Here is a 22,782-nt window from a genome sequence, read left to right on the forward strand (position 1 = left end):
CATTAAGAAAAATTCCTATTTTTTTCTTTTTTTAACTCCCTTTTTTCTATTAATTGTGATTATTTCTTTCAAAGGCAGTAATATTATCTGAACATCTTTCCAAAATCATCCAGTTTTTAGGCTATATTTGCTACCTCTGACATTTGCTTGATTATTTAGCCTTGCAAGGAGGATATGTGTTACTGCATATCCTTTTTTTTTCTCCTTTGTCTTTGCTAATTTCTCAACAAAGCAGAATTTTTTGTTTTTATAAAACAAAAGTTTTGGAATAAAAATGACCCAATATACCTAACATATATTCACTTTTAATTTCTTCTACATGGGAAGAAATTATTTGACCTGATTTGACATAATCTGGAAATAGAATTTGTTCTTTGTGCTCCACATCGACTCCTAACACCTGCTTCTGAATTCAAATTGAGGGTTTTCTGGACTTTTAAATGTTGCTTTCTTCTTTCATTGATGTGCATGAACCATTTCATTTACTCGGAGGCTTTTGATTCTGTTTTGAAACAACATGGTCATGGTACAGTTGTAAATGCTCAGATAATCTGAAATCAGAATTTTTTATTTCATGGTCTTGTATGATCCAAAGGAAAATAAATGATCAAGACTTAACTTTTTTCCTCTTAATGATAGTTTCTGTGGAATAAACCATATCACATTCACACCTGCAATCTGTAATACTTTAATGCCAGTCCTTTTATTAAGGAATTTCTGGTGTTTTTGTGTTTTAGCCTCTTTATCTTTTCTTTTCGGAGCTTCATTGTTAATCTCACAGATGACCTAATATTGCTTGAATTTGTTACTGTTTCCTTCCTTCCTTCCTTCCTTCCTTCCTTCCTTCCTCCCTCCCTCCCTCCCTCCTTTCCTTCCTTCCTTCCTTCCTTCTTTACTTTATTCCCCCCCACAAAACAGCAGGCACACAGCATGCCTGCATTCAGTGTTTAGTGTAGTCAGTATTAAAAGCCTGGACTTTGGAAGCAGTATTCAAGTCCCAGCTTAATAGTTCTGTGATCCATGTGAAAGTAACCCATCCTCATCTTTCTCCATCTTTAAAATATCAAGGATATCTACATCAGAGAGTCTGTGTCAGATTGGGCAGGATAATTTGTGTGTTTCACTTCTGGCCATAGACTTGGTTAGAAAACTCTGAGGGCATACAAGACAACTAAGTTGTGTAAGCTACAACAAGCAAACACCCTTTTAAATGTGTAACTCATCTTGTAGGAAAGAGAAGTCCCTAAAGTCAAACATGAAGGGGGAATAGGGACACCTGGGTGGCTCATCTGTTAAGTGTCCGACTTCGGCTCCGGTCATGATCTCACAGTTTGTGGGTTTGAGCCCTGCGTTGGGCTCTGTGCTGACAGCTCAAAGCCTGGAGCCTGCTTCAGATTCTGTGTCTTCCTCTCTTTCTGCCCCCTCCCCCTCTGGCACTCCATTTCCCTTTCTCTCTCTCTCTCTCTCTCTCTCTCTCTCTCTCAAATAAATATTTAAAAAAAATTTTACTGAAGAGGGAATAAAAAGCCAAGTGGTAGGCAGCATGGACTGATCCAATGGCTTCCCTGAAGGAATTTGCTGGCTCCATTACTGGTGAGCTTCCAGTCGGAAGGCCATGTGGGGACAGGAATTAGAGGTGAGATACTCCCATGAAGTCATGTGCTGGCTGTCTGTTCCTTACCCCTCCAGATCGACTTTTCACCCACCTCCACCTTGTATCACTGGGCTACCTTCTCCTCTGGCTTCCAGCTGGGCTTAGCCAATAAGGAAGGCGTTGGGAAGGAAGGAGAAGAGTGAGGTCAGCATATTTATTTTCCTGTTTCCCTCCCTGTGCAATCCCTTTGAAGTGGTTATGTCCCATGGGTGTCCGACATATACAACTCTCTCCCCTTGGGTCCCAGGAACATCTCTCTGCCCTCGTTCCTCAGTGGTGACAGCACCATGTGACCAGCTTCAAGTTGCTGTGACTCCCATTTGCTCCTCATACCTTTGTAATAAGGAATATGTAAAGAAATACTCCTCAAACCATCCACTGGTTTTCTGGTTGAGCTTCTGATACAAACCAAGAATTTCAAAGGGCTACATGTTTAGTGAAAAGGGAATCCAGGGGAAATGTACAACCAGCACAAAGAGATCACTTGCTTGATTTGGCCTTCTAAGAAATTATAACCATGCTTTACCCTGCCATTGTAGCTCAAGAGCAACACATCTCAGATATCTACAGAGAAAGTCCTGCTGAATATGAGGTCACAAGCTTAAATTGTGAAACACACAAGGAAAGAATCTTGCAAAGGTGCAAGAGACATGGAAAATAGTAGGATTGAATTCTCCAAGAGCCTTAGTTAACAGCATTGCCTGAGACGCCTGGGTGGCTCAGTCAGGTAAGTGTCTGGCTTTGGCTCAGGTCGTGATCTAGCAGTTCATGAGTTCAAGCCCCGCATCAGGCTCTGTGCTAATCACTCAGAGCCTGGAGCCTGCTTCAGATTCTGTGTCTCCCTCTCTCTCTGCCCTTCCCATGCTCACACTCTGTCTCTCCCTGTCTCAAAAATAAATATATATTAAAAAAAATTTTTTTAAAAAGCATTGCCTGATAATGACTTAGAGGAAGGGTGTCTTAAATTATCAAAGACACAGAAGACTTGAAAACATGAGAACAAATAGAGTATGTAAAAAGACCAAGCACGCCTGGAGAAGAACTCAAAAAATTTTCAGAAAGGAAAAACATATAATCATTAAAAATAAAAGAGGCACTCAGTAAATGGGCGATAAATCTTGCTACACCTCTCAGTGGACTGTTCCCTTATGACCTGAATGAGCAATTTGTATTTTACAAACATATTTGTCTGTGCTACTCAATGCAATGCAGTGTTTGCATGTTTCTTTTGTTTTAATAGTAGTTTGGTTTTTATCTAGTTGCGCCCGTTGGTCTCACCTAAAGTTGTTTTAACCTTCAAACAAAAAGCTGAAAGTAAAAATGCAGACATATTTTCATGCATTTTGAAAAATACAATGGGAAAAAATTGTTCTGAAGTTTTAGAGGATACAAACTAAAAGAAATCAAGGAGTGTATAAAATTGCTAGGAAGTAGCACCAGAAGAAAAAAGATAAATATTACCTGGGATTTAGAGCAGAGACTTTAGCTGAAAATAGGCAATGGGTATGGACGGACAGTTGGCAGAAGCAAACATGAGGGAAAATAGTCAACTCTGCTCGTGGTTGAAAAAAAACACATGGAAATATAGAATTGTACGCACTATAAATTAGCAAAATGTCAAAAAAATGAATACAGCCTGTTCTGGTAATTCTATGTTAAAATTGGCCTACGTATATATTTCTAGAGACACAGAAATTTAAACTTACATAATTAAAATAAAAACCACAGTTCCTTAGTCACAGTAGCCGATTTCAAGCGCTCAATAGCCACATGAAACTAGGAGCTATCATACCTTTCAGCACAGAATGTTTCCATTAGCACAGGAAATGCTATTGAACTGGAGTCTGGAGGATAGACACAGGAGTGGTAGATCTTAAAGATGCACAGCTCTCATAGTACTTGACATTTCAATTGCTCTCCATTGCTTTTATCGGTTGATCTTTGCATTGATACGTTACCCAATGTCCTCTTAAACACTTGGCATTTTCAGACCTATTTTTCTAATCTAATGGAATGAAATAATGTATCTCGCTGATTTAAAAAATTTGCATTTTCCTGATTACTAATTAGGTCAAGTATTTTTTCACGTATTTATTAGCCTTTCATATTTCCTCTTCCGTGAGTTGCTATTTTTTTCCTCCACATTACCACGTTGAAATTATTTAAAATGGGAAAATGTTTATGATATAGTGATAAGTTAAAAAAAAAAAAAAGAACAAGCTTTTATTCTTTGTTTTCTAAGTCTTCCTCTTAGCTCTACGTAGACAGAGTGGTTATTTTTCTTTATCCCTGCTATTATTTTTATTTGACATTATTCCTTTCTGGTAGAACACTGTGTGCTTGACCTAAAAAAAAAAAATTGTCTGTGTTTGTGTGTGTGTGTGTGCCTGTCTGTGTCTGTGTGAATGTATGCGTGTGTGTATAAAAGCAAGGAAAGAGCAGAGAGAGAAAAACAACATTTCAAGATTTGTATCTTTAATTAGACTACATGTTTAAATTGCAAAGGAAACTGCCTTCCATAACTCAAGTAGAAGGAAATGAATTTGTGTATATTGTTTGGAGACCTCACATATTCATGTTTTGGAAGTTAACTTAAGCACACAGTAGTCCAAGTAGTCAACTTGGAAAAGAAATGACATTCTTTAAAGAAGTGAAACTGCAGTGTTTAGAAACAAAAACAGAAACAAGACAAAGAGCAATGATAGTGTAAAAACCGAATAGAAATTAATTCCTGCCCAACTTCAATCCTTGGGAAAAATGGGCTGTATTCCCTAGCACGTTTCATGGCAGTTTTGGCATCCAGCATGTGGAACCTTCCACTAGTGAAACGCAATTAAGTTCCCACACGTACCCACGCAGATTTGTCCCCTATTGGTCCTTTCCTTCTGTTTTACTGTCAACCAGGCTCTTTTCTATTATTCTTTCATTTCCTGCCTAGATCATCTTTCCCAATTTCCCTGTTTACACTCTGTTGAACGACGTTTCCCACCCCCGGTACAGGTGCTCTTTACAGCAGGTCCGAAGAGAACAAGGATTTTTACCTTTAACAAAGACAGACAGGAGCCGTCTTTATGCCTGCTCATTGAGACTGCAGTCTCTAGACGATGTTGCAGCCTCACATCCTCCAAGTGATTTTTGTTAGCTGTAGGCATACCGGGTATCTGTTATGGATGTCTGGAATTTTAGTAGCGTGGGCTAGAATATGCCTTTGTGCATTCTCTCTCTTTCCCACTTGCTTCGAAATGAGCACCCCTGTAAGTGACTTGTTCAGAACAGGAGTCAGAGAGCCTCTCAGTTTATTGTTCTTGCCCTTGCCCTTGCCCTTGCCCTTGCCCTTGCCTGGAACAGTGCCACTTTCCAGTGGACCCACTTTGTGGGGCTCTTTGTTAACTCATGTATGAATTTGTAACGTGAGTGTTGCTGCTTTTCCTTTGATTTGCAGTAAGGTGTCAGTTCATTCTAAGGGTGTTGTGACATGAGTTATAGGACAGGAAATGAAAGAAGGCCACAACGAAGTAAAATTGATAAAACAAGATGTTTTTAAAATTAGGATAAAACCTTGCCCAGTAAAACCTGGAGCGCCAACGAAATAGGATTTGCAACTTGAATGCACACCCTTCAGGAGGCCTCTCAGAAGAATTGCCAAGCAATGCTTGACTTCCCAGGGGCGCTTGTGCTGTGGGATGCCATATCACTGTGGTCCTAGAACCTCCCATGGTCTTCCATCTGCTGAAGTTTGAGCTAAGGTGTGCATATTTGGATCTACTTGCTAAGATTTCCCTAACGTGTATCCTGGATGTTATCTAAAAACATTTTTCTTTCCAAGTGCCTGGAATGTACTGGGACTTTTCCTGAAGCTACTCTTTTGCATAACAGAGTCAGATTTGCAGCTGTGCAAATGATTTGGGGATGCTCCATAGGGTCACCTGCTTTAAATATCAGCCTTACCACTGGAATGCTGGCATTATTACTTCTTTTCTTGGATGCTGGATGCCTTCCCTAAAGGGTATGGCTGTAACAAGCTACCCCATTGCTTCACAAAGTGTGGTTCCTGAATCAGCTGGGAACTTATTAGAAATCGAATAACCAGACCCCAGACCAGACCCACTGAACTGGAAACTAGAGGGACAGAGCCCAGAGTTCTGTGGTTTAACAAGACTTTCAGGTGATTCCAATGCTCATTAAAACTTGAGAGCCTCCTACAAAAGCCTGTGGATGTCAAAGTGACATGTGCAGATGATGTGAAAGGAAATATCGTAACTTTATACTTCATAGTCTCCATTTCTAATGTCAATTTTTGTGCACTGTATATACCTAATATGCGTTATTGTTTATGTATAATTTATCAACACATTCATGTTGTGTACTAACTAGGAGTTCATGTTTAATTTTGTTATTGATACAGATGCATGATGCACAAAGTTTGAAGACCACTTGTATAACATTCAAAAACGCTTATGCTTTAACTCCAGCTGAGCTATTAGCCAGCAATCATGTCATGCATTCGTGTTCATATATTTATCTCCTTTGTTCTAAAATGCTTTGCAAATAATTTATAGCATTCATTTCTCCTGTTGTACAGAGAACTCTCACATTCCCAGTAAAGTGACAAAAAAGAGACCTCTCTGTTGCATCCTGGATTCTTTTTGCCTCTCTTTGAACAACATAGAGAATAATGATGGCCCATGAACAGCATCAGTGGTGCCTTCCCACATCCAATGTGCATGCAGAAAAGGCACAAAGAGCTAGAAAGAGGAATCTATGCCCAGTCCTCACCATGCCCTTTTCCCACTCCCATTACTCTGCTTAGATGGAGGAGTCCCTGGGGCCTGGGGGGCATTCTGTTCTCGTTGGCAGTTTTCCTCACTTCCCCACAAATACCAGCTTGCACGAGCCTGGTGTGCCTCCTGTGTTGCACACTTATGCTCCCTTTGTCTTATGTATTCCTGAGCTCCCCAGAGAATACCAGTGTGCACTTGTTATAAATGGAAAAAATGGAGGAACTAGGAGTACGGCGGACTTTCAAGCCATAATAATTTAGGAGCTCAACAAAGGAAAAGGAAAAAATGATTATTTCATTCCTAGCATAGTGTTTGCATAAAGTGTACTCTCCGTAACTGTGCATGAGGTGAATGAACAAACATATACATACAGTTCGGTTCCTGAGCACTGTGTTCTAGTAAAATTACATAGCAGCTTAAAAGCAAAAATACAGGTTTGAGTCTTACCACCGTCCTTACTATCGGTGTGACCTCGAGGAAGTCCCATGGCCTCTGTTAAGCCTCATTTCCTTTACTCTGTAAATCAAAGATAAGGGTAGTAAGTACTTCATAAACTTACTGTGAGAATTAAGTGAGATGTAGCTGCTCAGCATGGTAGCTGACACATGGTAAACTCCCGGGAAAGGTCAGTTAAGTCATATGTCGCTAATGCTGAACCAAATGCCAAAAATTCACAAAGCGTATTCCTGCCCTCAAGCCCTTTCTGAGTGAAGTTCACGCACTCTGTTTTCCCTAGCTAAGGCCAATGATCTTACATAATCTATGCTTTTCTGAAAATCAAAAGCAATGCCTTTATTGAAGAGACTGACCTAAACATTTGTTAACCACTATCTCCTCCCGCCCATATGTCTGTCTGTCTGGAAGAGTTATTTTTGTTCTTGAGCTACAACTACTGGCAGAGGGGCACAGTCCTTTTCATTCTGTCTCACCTAATGGAACATTATACTTCATCATTAAGAAGGAAGGGGGAAATTATATGTAGATCTCCACGCTGGAGCCATTTAGTTGAAAACTAGATGGCAGTAAAATGATACCACATCAAGGAAGGAATAAAAGGGTACAAGTTTTCTATCACTGTTTGGAAAAATTAATTTGTCTCTGAGGAGACTTTATAGCATGTTATCATCAAATAAAAACACCCTAGGATAATAACGCAACTTTCTATGAACTCTGAAAAAAATGACTCCAGAAAAAGTAACACAGTACTTTCCTCTTTTTCCCCCAGAATCACCCTTTGTGAATAATGGGAAATCAGCAAATATTATTTGAACTAATAGTTAAGTAAGAAGAAAGCCTGTGACAAAGGTGCGAGGATGTCTGGGCACAATGTGCAGAATTGCTTCCCGGGAACACTTCTTCGCCCATTCATTTGGGCTTGTTACAATCACATAATTCCCATATATGACTTGATTTCAATATTTTCAATAATGTATGAAGTAGGTCTTACTGTCCTAATTCAGTATTTCAGGTAGTAAGAATTTGAGACACTGCCCAAGTTCACACAGTTATAAGTAATGAAATCAAGATATAAACATCAACCCACTTATGGCCTCATGTGGAGGATGGGAAGGGGCCTTTAGTTCATCTTTTTTCCTTCTTTGAGAAAATGTGAATTACTGCAGCAAAGTGGATCCCTTCCTCCTGTGCTCACATTACCACTGCTTTGCTTCACTGACTTGAATACTCCAAGGTTACTAGCCTTGCCCCTCTGAGACCACTAGATCTGTCACATGGACTCATACATTGGGTCAGCCTTAAACCTTCAGTTTGATTCATTTCAAAAAACATGAACTGAGAGCCCTCAACGAACCAGGCACTATGCTATGGGCTTGAGAACCAGCAATAATGGATAAACTTCTTGCTCCTGAGGGTATCAGTCTGGAAGGAAATAGACCAAAATGATAATAATGGATAACTCTGGCATTGGTTTAAGTTCTCTTTTCCTCTTTTTTCTTATCTGCATAAAATGTCTGCTAGCACGTGTTACTTTTATAGAAGAGCTTAAAGAAAAAAAAAAACAAGGGCTACAAGAAAAGAAACTCTTCGGAAACTGATCTCTAATGACAAAGGCTGAACCAACACCATTTCCCCAGCCTTCTGACTCCTTACATCATAGAGGCACTATTGTTCAAAGCCACTTTGGGGAACTGTTTAATTGAGAACCTGCTAGATATCAGACAATCTGTTCAGTGTTGGAAGTTATAGAGATAAATAACATAAACGTTGACAATTTTGGAAAAACGGTGGGATATGATATTTTCCATTTATACTGATACTGGTCTCTTCTGTTTGCATAAAGCTTTTGCCTGTTTTTGTACAAAGTAGCTATTACACCCATCTAGAAATGCACAATGCCGTATTGACATGAAGTGTCTTCTTTTGAGAGCTATGCAAAAAAAAGCCCATAAATTATTATTGCATGCCAATAGAAACACAGAATAACCCCACAGAATCCTCTTAAACATAATATTTAAAGAACCTCTAGTGTTGGGTAGGAGTCTGAAGCTGAAAAAGTAAACTGCAAAATGCTAAAAAAAAAAAAAAATTATAATAATCCCAACGCTTCTCAAAATCCTTCCTGTAAATGAGGGAATGAACTAGAGGGCTAACCCAAAGTGCTAGCACACAGCAGAATGCTGTTGTTATTAATATGATAAATAGATGCCAGAAATGCCAACTCTCTACCCTCTGCCTCAACCCTCTCCAAATAGCCTTTCTGGCTTAATCCTTTTATGAGGCTAAAAAAAATAATTCAGGCCTCATGCAGACCATATTGGACTCTCATGGCCTTCTGTCACCCTTCAGACCCTCGCCCTAGATAAACAGCTCCTCACATGTCAGAGGAAACCATTGGCACTGACAACCACAATGGATTTGATCGTTACCCTATAACTATACAACTGATATGTCATCATTCATTATTCAAATATTGATCACCATCTTGTGCTGTTACAGATAAATGAGATGAGGCCTTTTTTTAAAATCAAAAACTCTCTTTTGGATAAACTGAAGGAGTTAAATTTGGTCAGCTCAGTTACTGGAGGTTGTTTTAAAACTGCGTTATTATTTCGGCAATATCGATGAAGCCTATGGCTTTAGCTAAAGAGAAATATGACATCACATAAATTAATGACATGATTAAGAATGAAGGGCTAAATACCATTTAGATAAACCAAGAGTTTAATATGCTGAGCCCTAAAACTCCAGCAGATAAAAGCAGGAGTTAACTGCAAGCTGCAATTAATGACCCAGACTTTGAATATAATGAAAATTAATGAGCTGAATTCTTTCTAGTGTAACACATGATAATCGACCTTTGAAGATCATTGGTATCAGATAAAAACAATAAACATTAGACCATAAAAATCTTGATTTTCAATGCAGAATATATTTTCCAAATTCAATGTAAAAACATAATACACTTATTTAAATATATACACATATATATGCATATATATTTACAAATAAACAGATCCTGGCTATAGTCGGTGGGATAGGGCTATGTTGTAATAATGTCCATGGTGCTGATTGCCATCCCAGCAGAGATTCAGGAATCCAGGACTCAGACTCTAACAGCCACAGACCTCTCTCTGCTAGCTGTAAGAATGACAAGACGGCACTTGGGTGGCTCAATCAGTTAAGCATCTGACTCTTGATTTTGGCTCAAGTCATGATCTCAGGGTCATGAGATCTAGCCCTGCTTTGGGCTCCAAGTTGGATGTGGAGACTGCTTAAGTTTCTCTCTCTCCCTCCCTCTCTCTCTGCCCCTCCCCTGTTCTTTCTCTCACACTCTCTCTCAAAAACTTAAAAAACAAAAAAAGAATCACAAGATCCAGTAGACCAGGACCTAAAGAGCTGTTTGCAGACCCCATGTCTCCCAACCAGAGACCATAAAGAGAAAAACATTGAGAGAATCAGGGAAAAAAAAAAAAAAAGGAAATTCCAAGAGATTCTCAAGCCAGAAAGGAGAAAGGGTGGGGAAGCAGACCAAGACAGAATAAGAAAGATACTTCATTTTGGAGAGTGAAGAAATATTGCTTTATAAATACTAGCTTTCCCTGTATCAATAAACATAAGTCTCAAGTATCAAGCAAAGGAAATCATAATGTGCACCCCATTAACTCCTTCATCCTCTAATGTCCGGAGAAATGCCCACAAAGTCCCTTCAGAATCGCCACAAAAGTCATCACCTCTTCCCAACCTCCCCAGTAATGCCTTAAACAGTAACATTTAAAATAAATAAAAGATTGTTTATAATTCAATAGTAATATTTTTAGTCTTCAGTATCAGTATCATAATGTCAGGAAGCTGATGGATATTGTTTAAATGTTTAAATATGGTTTTTTACTCTTTAAATGGGAATAAGATGCCCCAGTAATGCTACCCATTATTTATCCAAGCTCCCTTATGCTGCATGGGGAAATGTCAAAGGTCCTGGCAGAGGGCAAACCAAAAGCCACAGGAAGATGAAGACCAGAATGTGGCCCTAGATCATGAAAGGTGCTGGCCCCTCTGGGCCCCGATGCTTTGCATAAAGGCACCTGAAGAGGCCACCCACAGATAATTCAGGTGTGTTTCCAGTTTCGCTCCTTTGTTAAAGTCAGGTTTCATTTCTGACTGAACCTGAATGGCTTCAGGGCAGAGTCTGATCCCAGCTCTTGTTCAGGGACCCTTGAGGAAGTCACGGAACTCTATGTTCCCATGCGAGGACATGCTGGCAAGTGAGGGGAGTTACTGCAATTACTTCTTCAGAGGTTCCTGGAGGAACCAAACTTGTCATGACTCTCTATGAAGAACATAGAAGAGGTTGCCACCAAAAACACAAGTTTCATGAAAACTCACTAAAGAAAGATTATGAGAAAAATGGAGACTATAGGGAAAGTCAACTATTATATACATAGATACCTTGAAAAAATGTCTGGTTTCTGTTCTCCTGATTAACTGGGCTTTTCTTTTAATTGCAGTGCTTATTTTGTTATAAAACAGTATAGTCATGGGGCACCTGGGTGGCTAAATAGGTTAAGCATCCAACTTCATGGTTTGTGAGTTGGAGCCCCACGTCGGGCTCTGTGCTGACAGCTCAGAGCCTGGAGCCTGCTCCGGCTCCTGTGCCTCCCTCTCTCTTTACCCCTCCCCTGCTCACATTCTCTGTCTCTCAAAAATAAACATTAAAAAAATTTTTTTTTCAAAGAGTGTAGTCACTTAGTAGGTATCTAGCATCAATTCCATGTTTTTGAACTTGGCTAGAGCCTGTAATTATGTTTAAGAATTTTAAACCTGGGGCACCTGGGTGGCTCAGTTGGTTGAGCCTCTGACTTTGGCTCAGGTCATGATCTACAGTTCATGAGTTAGAGCCCTGCATCGAGCTCTGTGCTGACAGCTCAGAGCCTGGAGCCTGCTTTGGATTCTGTGTCTCCCTCTCTCTCTGATCTTCCCCTGCTCATGCTCTGTCTCTCTCTCCTTCAGAGATAAATAAAAACATTTAGAACAATTTTTTTTAAGAATTTGAAATGTATGGAGCCCCCTGGGTTGCCCACCTTCAGCTCAGGTCATGACCTCCACAGTTTGTGAGTTCGATCCCCGTATCTGGCTCTGTGCTGACAGCTCAGAGCCTGGAGCCTACTTTGTATTCTGTCTCCCTCTGTCTTTGCCCCTCCCCTGTTCACACTCTGTCTCTCTGTCTCAAAAATAGTTAATAATAACCATTAAAAAATGATAAAAAGAATTTGAAACCTAGCATAACTGAGACACACATACATACACACACGCACGTGCACACACACACACACACACACACATTTTCCTTCTCTGCCCTGTCATTATCCATTGGTTACTTAAACTATGAAGCCACCTTGAGACCTCTCCTTCACGGAAAATATATGAAGGCAGGACTCTGAAGCTGTCCCTGCATTTGACACAGAACTGGGGTATACTGTTGTGAGTGGCATCCATCTGAGAGGAAATCACTGGGGGAAAGGGGGGGGGGGTGGTTACTGACAGACGTTTGGAGCTCACTATCCTTGGGTCAAGTCGGTGAATCTTCTTCCTCCCTAGCTATTTGCTCTGAAAAATAAAGAGAGGATATCATTCCCTTCCTACATGCCCTTTGGCTTCCTGAGTTTTGTCTTGCCATTTCGCCTAATAGCTGACAACAGAATTGATTCTGAAAGGAGAAACTTGGCTGTATCTGCTGCAGCAGAAGTTCTGGTTTCTGTCTCCAGGAGCTGACAAACACCAAGTGTTCTGCCTCACCCAAGTCCGTGAAATGCTGAGGGGGGGGGGGCTGTCAATGGGGTCACACCTCTTTTTCTCAGCCTAATGGCGTGTTTATTTAACCAAAACCCATACTGGGGAACTCTAAGCAAATAAACAATGTCGCAGAAGAGCAGATAATTTTTAAAACTGAAGACCACACTCAAGCATAAAGCTAAGTAAACACAACTTTGATGTGTTAAGATGGATTGCAGCCAACTTCTAACAATCCTTCACCGTTTTTACTGGGTTTCCCACACATGATCTCATTTGATCCTTGCAACAACCTTGAGACACTACTTCAATCACCAATAGTTGTTATCCCTGTTTCACAGCAGAGGAAACTGAGTCTCAGAGAAGTTCACATGATTTTCCAGGGATTACTGTTCTAAGCAGCAATGTCTATATTTAGAGCTGAGTTTTCTGACTCTAGACCCATTCTCCTTTTTTAATGTCTTGCTGCCTTCAACTAAGTATGTAAACCATTACATGAGGGACAAACTTTCAAAACAACAAACATTTTGCTGGTTTTTAAAAAGCTCTTAGCAGTTGCATAGAACACCAAAAGTCTGGCAACCTCGATAAAAGAGCAGACCGATGCAGGGCCAGAGCATTTCATAACTAAAATCCCTAGTGTGTTCACTCCTGAACTTGACCTTACTAGTCGTTAAGCTTCTCAGTTGATTTGTTCAATTTAGACCATGTAATTATTTGGGGAACCATAAATGCTTGGACACCAAGTAAATCCCCATCACCTAGATTCTACAATTAACATTCTAGTATACTTGCTTTGTCTGTCTGTCCATCCCTCTAGCCAACCAGCAATCCATATTATTTTTCTGAAGCTGCAGATATCAGTAAATTTTATACGTAAATAATTCGGCATGCATATCATTAATTATCAATAATTGCTGATGGCTCTTATTTTTTAAGTAAAACTTGCATATAATCAACTATACAGATATTAAGCGTACCATTCAGTAAGTTTTGCCAAATGTATACACCCATATAACTCAAATCTCTGTCTAGATATGGAATATTACCCTCGCCCCAGAAAGCTCCTTCTCTGCATGCTCCTTCCCAAATCCCCTCCTCACCATTATTCTACTATTTATCACTAACAGTTTTATCTCTTCTAGAACATCATATAAACGTGTTCATGTGTTTGTGATTCATTCATGCTGCTTTGTGTATCAAGAGTTTACTCCTTTGAATTGTTGAGCATCACTCTACTGTAAGAATATAACTAGTTTCTTTATTCACTGTCCTCTTGACAGACACATGGATTATTTGCAGTTTTTAGGTATCCTAAATAAAATTACTATGAACAGTCTTACAGAGATCTTTTTGTGAATATGTTTTCATTTCTTTTGTTAAATACCTAGAAATGGATTGCCAGGTCACAAGTAGGTATATGTCTAGTTTCATAAGAAACTTCCTTAACTCTTTTTGAAGCAATTGCACTGTTTTAACTCACATCAACAATGTCTGGAGAGTCCCTGTTGCTTCACATGATCAGCAACGTTCGGCATTTTCAGGCTTTTTTAATTTTAGCCATTCAGGTGGGTGTGTATCATATTACTTTTTTAGTTATCAAATAAGAATATTCACAGAGAGGGGCGCCTGGGTGGCGCAGTCGGTTAAGCGTCCGACTTCAGCCAGGTCACGATCTCGTGGTCCGTGAGTTCGAGCCCCGCATCGGACTCTGGGCTGATGGCTCAGAGCCTGGAGCCTGTTTCCGATTCTGTGTCTCCCTCTCTCTCTGCCCCTCCCTCGTTCATGCTCTGTCTCTCTCTGTCCCAAAAATAAATAAACGTTGAAAAAAAATTAAAAAAAAAAAAAAAGAATATTCACAGAGTATATCCACACTTCCATTATCAAGGGGCATCTCAGGCAAAATCTGTATCTAAATCCCCCTATTACTATACCAGTTCAGGCTTCTTAAGTCATATGATTATGACATTAAATCTTGATTCTCATCCTTCAGGAGTTGATGGAAAGATTATTTAACTTCAATTGGAGCTCCAAGTCACTATCATTGAAGTTAATTTTTAGGATGTTCGCCCATTAAAACTAGGACTTTCTATTAATCAAAATTATCAGGTTGGCTCTTGATTTATGCTCAATAGAAAAATAAATAAATAAGCACAGCCTAGTCACAAACCTGTAAAATGTCTTTGGCTAAATTAAATGGGCACCACCACAAAGGTGGCTCTCTTAGACTTAAACTTGATATTAATAAGAGTGAATCCATGTAGACTAAGCTTAAGTAATAACACATGGTAAAGTTACTTCCATGTTAAGTTGCTTCCAGTTGCTGGAGGAAAAGTCATAGGCCTAATTCTGTCTTAATGTAAGTTATTCCTTCGGTCTTCTAATTTATCCTTAGAAAGTTTCAAGCGTTCACATTGCTGTTTTCTTGGCTTTTCCTGCATTTTCTCTGTTATAACTTCATTGTTCATTTATTATGAAAATAACCTACATGATCTTTTTTTTTTTTTTAATGTTTATTTTTGAGAGACAGAGACAGAGTGTGAGCAGGGGAGGGGTAGAGAGAGAGAGAAAGACACAGAATCTGAAGAGGCTCCAGGCTCTGAGCTGTCAGCACAGAGCCCGATGCGGGGCTGGAACTCACAAGCCATGAGATCATGACCTGAGCCGAAGTCGGATGCTTAACCGACTGAGCCACCCAGGCGCTCCCACCTACATGATCTTAATGCTTATCAAAATCTATTTCAGTCCACTGCTTATAACATTAGACATATTATAACTCATTTGACATTTTGTCTTTAATGAACTTTTAATAATCAGCAGCAGTAATGCAGCTTAGAGCCCTGAAGCAGGAGGAACAAATTGTACAAATCCTGAAGCTAATGGAACTGATCAAGGCATCTCATTAAACACCAACATAAACAATATAGTAACTTTTCCACTTCTCTTTAACTAGTTCCTTTCTTTCTTTGACTATAATTTTCCAAGATATTAAAGGATACTCTGCAAGTATATGTATGAATTTTTGAACCAGAAAATTTATAGTGCAACCTTAGCATCAATTAATCATTGTTAGGCACATTATATTTCTGGTGGCACCCATTCAGTTCTTCCCTGCACCATCTAGGATGGGCAAAATGGTTCCACAGTTTTGAGAATCCCCGTTGGTTACGGAGGCTTTAGGGAGATGGCATCTGCAGAAACGTTATGAATTAGGCATTTTAATCTCTGTCCTGACTTGCCTTTTTCAGGAGCACTAAATATACTACTTTATTGCTCACCATCTACCTGTAAGATAATAAAACATACTGGTTCTTGGGGCGTCTGGGCGGCTCAGTTGGTTAAGTGTCCCACTTCGGCTCAGGTCATGATCTCCCGGTTCATGAGTTTGAGCCCCACGTTGGGCTCTGGGCTGACAGCTCCGAGCCTGGAGCTGCTTCAGATTCTGTGTCTACCCTCTGTCTCTGTCCCTCCCCCGCTTATGCTCTGCCTCTCTCTCAAAAATTAATAATAAAACATTTAAAAAAACATTAAAACATACTGGTTAAGATATGTTAATATGATAATCCTTTGTTTAAGTTACATCAAATGTCACCTATATATGAGTTTGCGTATTTTTGGAACTAAGTACTAGGCACACGTTTTGTACTTCTGAAAATAAGGATATTCCATGGCTTGAAATGATGTTACAGTGACTAATTGTCCCACACATCAAATGTGCAATAAATACTACAGATTTATTATAAGTTCCTTTTGTTTTAATCTGCGTATGTGACACGAGGGCCAACGCTATACACAGGTGAAAACAGGCAGCTATTTTGGGATGATGAAGGAGCACAGAAAAGACCTGCCTGCCTTCACATATTTTTCCTCTAGGCTGCCTTAGGGATAAGACACTACCTTCAGATTTTTCTGTCAAAATCAACATCTTAGGGTAATACACCAGAATTGTTTTTTACTATATGAACCATTAATGCCCCTTATTCCTCCAGAATCTAATAGAACCATGAAGGGACGGAACACAGAGACAGTTTGAAAGGCTGCAGATGATATAACGTGTGGTTGGGGGCAGGGAGAGGGGTAGTGGGGAAGAACCCCAGGTAGCCTGGGGCAGCTGAAGGGTGAAAGCTCCGGAAGAAAATCTGGGACTTTCACAAAAGATACACTTGTTTCCAGTGTTGGCCTGGGGCTAGACCCATGAGACCCAAATGAGAAACCAGCATAGTCCTTTATTTTCTGGAGAAAGCCGAATTTTGCATGTGAGCTCTTCTGAGGCACTTGGCTGTGGCGTAGGAAAGACAGAATAACTTTGCCGGCCTCAGTACTACTGAGGCAAAACCCTGGTGCATTTCCCCGTGTTACATAAGCCATATAGTTAGATAAACGCTGGTTCATCTACTAAATAAGTACTGACAATGAAAACTGATTATACTTGTCAAGTGCTGTGTAAATACAAACTCTTTTTACTGTGAGTCCAGAACTTAAATAAAAAATCAAGCCATCATTCTTTTTCCGATAATTGCCCCTAACATTTTGCCAGTGACCACTTTATAAAGGAATCAAATCCAAATGCTGCATTATTTAATCAGATTTCACTGCGTTTTAAATGAACAGGGATAGAAGGTGACACTTTAGGATATGTGACAGAGCTCATGTCTAGGCTCCTTCTATTTCTAATGTATCTCTAAACTTTATCCCTTTTATTTAAATTGCTTTATTCAACACATGCGATTGTAACAGCATATAAAGGGTTTTTCTGACAATGAACTGTTCCCTAAATAAAAAAATAAAAGTGATCCCTCCATGTTTTATCATATTCCCATTTATACATTTTATCATAGGCAACAGAGAAAGGTTCAAGGACTTTAGAATAAATTTTACAGCATAAGTTCAGTAATTATTTAGCTTTAGATTGTTAAGCATATATTTGAATTGTATTACTTTTCCTTTTCATAAAATGTTTCTGTTTTCACTAAAATCAGTTGGCCTTTTATAAATTAACCATAGCAAACAATAAAGGAATATTCTTCAGACTGAGACAAAAGACCTTGATAAAAATAACTGATATCTCGGCTCTCTAATCATATTATTCTAGAGCCTTAATATTAAAGAGCTCTCATAATTGGCAATTGAATAGCTCTCCGTTAGTTTCTCTAAAAATAAGAGTTTTTAATCTCTTCTTGCAGGCTAGAAGAGTCTTATGATTTAAATATATTTTGGAAATCTGTTTCAACAGTTAAATCAAAAATGTCTGATATTTTCAATTACTTAAAACATTTATGATTTTAAGCTCCCAGCAGAAATCTGCTGCTGAAGGGGAAAAAAAATTAAGAGCTGTTAGTCAGAAAGACGCTTATGTAAGAACTGTGACATTGGTCATTGCTTTGAAAGCAGGAAGTCCTATATTTTAGACTCAAGGCTTTAAGGAATCTTTATTGAGCATCCCTCCCCCCCCCCCCCCCGAACTGAGACAAATGGCTGATGAGTGAAATCTTGAGAAATGCTCACAGCTTTTCTCCTTCATTCTGTTACAGCCCGGAAGATGGTGAGATCCATCCAGAAATCTGTCGGCTTTATATCCAGCTGCAGTGTTGCTTAGAAATGTACACAACAGAGATGCTCAAATCCATATGTCTGCTGGGGTCTCTTCAGTTTCATCGAAAAGGTATCTGCATTTAGTGTACTGCCATAAACACTGAGGAATGTTAAACAAAAGCTAATCTTTCCCAAAGCCCTAAATGCACCCCATGGCTATCTACACACAATTAGAATGGATGTAAATGTTCAGGGAATGTTTGATATAAATTAATGAAAGAACTCTAGACCAATACTAAGTGCATAAGAACACTGATCATCTTGAACAGAAATTGTGGTAGAAACTGTTCTCAAATGTATCATTTTACCACTTGTGAACATGACTTTGGTTACAATCAGCGTGGGGAGTAAAAATATATAACAATCTTACTAGGGGTAAATGCCATCCAAGACTGCTGCTATTTCCCTAAATGAATTTGGCTGCAATAAGACAAATTACATATTATGTCTCAAAGATTTAAAAATAGAGGGAACTCAACCAACAATAGGGAGGCAGATGAGTAACAGAAAAATCTCATTCCTGGACTTAAATCATAAAGGAATATATTGGCTAAAAGGCCTGAAACTTCCAGAGGTGCCCATGACTTGAGCGTGGTTTGATCGGACTTTTGACTCACATTCTGAATGACCCTCTCTGCCTTCTCCTGGGGGTTGGCTTTACCCTCACACTGCTTTCCCTGACATCAACGAACTGATTCCAATGGGTCCAGTCATCACACCTGCATACTAAAGGATCCATAAAGAGACTTTCACTATAGACTAGAAAATGTCCTGAGCTTCTTTCTGATTGGGTCAGATTGGACCATGGGTCTATAAGTGAACCAATCACTGTGGCCAGAGGAATGGTTTTATACAGATTGATTCGGCAATCAAGGCCCATTCCTGGGGAGGAAATCAAAAGTTTCTATTAGTTTCTAATTAGGAGGATTCCAGCTATATTTTCTTTACTCATTCAGTGAACACATAATTTAATGGAAATCTCTAAAAGGCAAACACTTTATGTTTGAGCTCAAAAGAACAGGATGATGTGAAGAAGGCAATCCTTGTCTGTGATTTAAATTCAGAGAGAGTAAACCCTGTAATTTCAGGGAAAATTTATAAGAAGGATGGGGCTTGAGCTGGGCTGTGAAGATAGGGTTCAAGTAGAGAAGGAAAAAGAAGGACCTTGCAGTTCACATAGAGACTTGACATCAAACGAGCGTGCAGTTTGGGGGGAACTAAATGGCATAACAAAGTCCTTGTAAAAATCAAATCTTGCATACGTGCTACGTATGCACAGGGCAGAACTAAAAATAGGATCATTCTACACTGCTCCAAGAAGGGAGAACATTTTTTTGAAACATGAATATTACTTTTTTTTCCCCCTTTCTCCTTCTAAAAGCTGACCTTTCAACAATTTCCTTCACTACTTCTGTTATTAATGCAACTGAACATGTTTGGAGAGATTAGCTCCTAGACGCTCCTAGACGCTCCTGATACCTGATCAGAAAACTGAACACTCACACACACTGATGACATTCAAACAAGTTGTCACTGGCCCAGTGTCTTCACTCATCCTGTCTACTCGCTCACTCGCTCATGCTGTCTCTATCACACACACACACACAAACACACACGCATGCACACACACGTGTGTGCACTCATGCGTGCGCATGCATGCATTCTTACATGAACTCACATGCAGGGTAGCATTTTCATTCTTTTTAAACGTGGTTGAACAGAACAGGTATGGGTAGCTTTTTTCTGGGCTCTGCATTGGCTACTCTTGCAGTATTTTATGTCATGAGCGTGTTGCCACTGCAATCTCCCTGGTTGATGACATGTCCTTAACACTCAGTGACCTCCAACCCCACTCTCGCTCTAACTCCTGTGTGCCACCTGGTCTCCTGCCATCCACTCCTACTCTGTCTTTTCACAACCGGCTTTTGAAAGAAAGGCTCTTCTCAGCTAGCTCTCTGTTTAAAAGTAAAAGGGACTCCCTCATCCAGGTTGTTCCCTTACTGTATTTGGAAATACTGTATTGTCTTGAGCACACAAGTAAAAACACACGGCCTCTTAACTGATCAGCTCATTTTGTCTTCAGTGCCTCCTGTCTTCATTGTCAGTCTCTGACCTGCTCCCTTCCCTGCTTCTTATTCTAAAAATAATAACCCCCTGCTCTCACACTTAGCCTTCCATGTACAACACTAAAAAGAATCTGCCTGATAGGGTCTTTGATTTCTCCCACATATAGGATTAAGACTCCACTTGGACATCTATTTTATTCCTCTAAAATCATTATTATTTAAAGTGTAAATCCTTAGACAAACTGCTTCAAAATTATCCAGGATGCCGACTAACCTTGCAGGCTCATGGATCCTACCCCAGACCTACTGCATCAGAATCTCTGGGGGCCCTCCAGGTGATTCCGAAACACCGTGAAGATTGGAAGGTGTCACTCTACCCTTTGAAACAAAAGGAAATCACCCCACTATAGGAGTAAAAACTAAACCTTCCAGATCCTTACCTTGCCATTCTCTATCCACCTAAGTATATGCTTTCAACTTTGTTCTATGCTTTCTTCTTTATCATCCACGCTGAAATGAAAACCAAATACGAAAGCAGTAGGTACCTCTGATGAGCAAGAGCTGTGTGTGATGGCTCGTGCTGTCTCTGCAAGCCCTTGACACGACCATTGAAATCAAGCTGTGGTTTTCAAAGTGTAGTCTCCACACTAGGAGTACCAGCATCACTCGTTAGAAACGCAAATTCTTGGCCCCAACCTAGATCTATGGTATCGAAAGCTCCCCAAAATTTACTTTCTTCCTGCTTGAAGAAAATTAAAAGAACAATTCATCCAGACATTTCTCCAACTGAATCTATTTGTAACCTTCTGTAACCTTCTGTAATCACCGTCTGGAATCAGCAAACCATCCTTCTACCCCTGGCAAGCCTCCTGTGTTTCCAGGAAACACGTCCAAGAGCTAATTGTCTCATGTACTGTTACCTCTGTCTAAGCACCAGTAGAGGTAAGGCAGTGAAGACAAAGAGATTTTCTTAGTGAGAAATCTTTAAACTAGGAGTAAAGAAAACTATCTTATTTAAAGTTAAAAAAAAACCAAAAACTTGGGGCACCTGAGTGGCTCAGTCAAGTTAACTGTCTGACTTTGACTCGGGTCATGATCTCAGGTTGGTGAGTTGGAGCTCCGCATCGGGCTCACTGCTGCCAACACTGAGCCCCCTTCAGATCCTCTGTTCCCCTCTCTCTGCCCCTCCCCCCCCACCACTCTCACCCCACCTTATCACCCCTCACCTCCCTGCCTGTGCATGTGCTCACTCTATCTCTCGAAAATAAGTAAACCTTAAAAAAAATAATTAACAAACTTGAAAAACTACGTGGAAAATGGAAATAAGTAACTAGAAGTAGGCACCAAGGAAAATATCATTAAACCAGAGAAAAGAAAGCACTAGAAAACATGTATGAAAATACATACTTGACAAATATCCTGAAAATTTCTAGAGTGCCAAATAAAATACTAGCTCTTAGAAAAGGGATGGTTCCATTAAAGAAATTATTCCTAATTTTTCTAGCCCTATATTTGTATTACACTTCTTCTCTATTTCTTTATTCTCTCCGTTAATTTCCTCATTACACCTAGGAGATTAACCCTATAATGATTGCTTTTGACTCCTGGCTTCTTTCTGTTCACTAATTTATATTCCCACCATCAGAATGGCATAGAAAATGTCAGTTCATGTCATTAGTTTTTCTTCTTTCTTTCTTTGGTATCATTGGAAACTGGACAGTAACCTGTGTCCAAGAGCCTCCAGCTAGTAAACAATAAGTATATGAAATGTGCTGCTAACAATCTGGAAGGCCATGATGAAAGAGAATATAAATACTTGACTCCAGTGACCATGGACTGCCAGAAATGACTGGAAGAAATATGTCTAGGGGAGCCTCATTGACTCAGCCCATAGAGCAGGCAGCTCTCAATCTTGGGGTTGAAAATTCAAGCCCCAAATTGGGTGTTGGGATTACTTAAAAGTAAAATCTTAAAAACAAAAGGAAGAAATATGTCCACAGACCACAGCACAGGAGTACTCTTACTCAAGTAAGAGTTGGGCAAATTAAGAGATGTAACATGCATCTTGTCCTGGAAACGTACAGCCCCTTCTCATAAAAGTAGACAGAGGGGAGTCAGCAAGCCTAAGCGGCCTTACTGCATGAGAACAAGAAATGGGGAAAGGATGGGGAAGAAGGCTCTGCCGATGTGACTAAGTCCCCTTTCCCCAGGATCTATACAAATCTGTCTACCAAGATTGAAGATGCCAGATAACATATTCTTTATCCAAAGGCAGTAGTATCTCTGGTGTGGCCTTGGGCTAGGGAAGTGGCCTGTCTAGAAAATCTCACTAAGTCCCTTTATCCAGGAAATCAGTAGTCCTTGGAATCTTGGGAATAGTGACTCCCATTCTAGTCTGTGACACTTCAAATATCTTTCTACTTAGAATTTCTTTCTGGTATGT

At 39.8% G+C, this 22,782-nt stretch overlaps 1 protein-coding gene across 2 annotated transcripts in view; it reads left to right on the forward strand.

Annotated features, from left to right (window-relative positions):
• The window catches only part of RGS7BP (regulator of G protein signaling 7 binding protein), a 103,783-nt gene that overhangs the window by 44,820 nt on the left and 36,181 nt on the right, over positions 1 to 22,782 (forward strand). For both annotated transcript variants that reach the window (XM_047872708.1, XM_047872715.1), the window contains exon 3: positions 18,213 to 18,343. In XM_047872708.1, coding sequence (XP_047728664.1) covers positions 18,213 to 18,343 — 131 coding nt within the window. The remainder of the gene's footprint in view (positions 1 to 18,212; positions 18,344 to 22,782) is intronic.

This window comes from Prionailurus viverrinus, chromosome A1 (assembly GCF_022837055.1).
Source record: "Prionailurus viverrinus isolate Anna chromosome A1, UM_Priviv_1.0, whole genome shotgun sequence".
NCBI classification, from domain to species: Eukaryota; Metazoa; Chordata; class Mammalia; order Carnivora; family Felidae; genus Prionailurus; species Prionailurus viverrinus.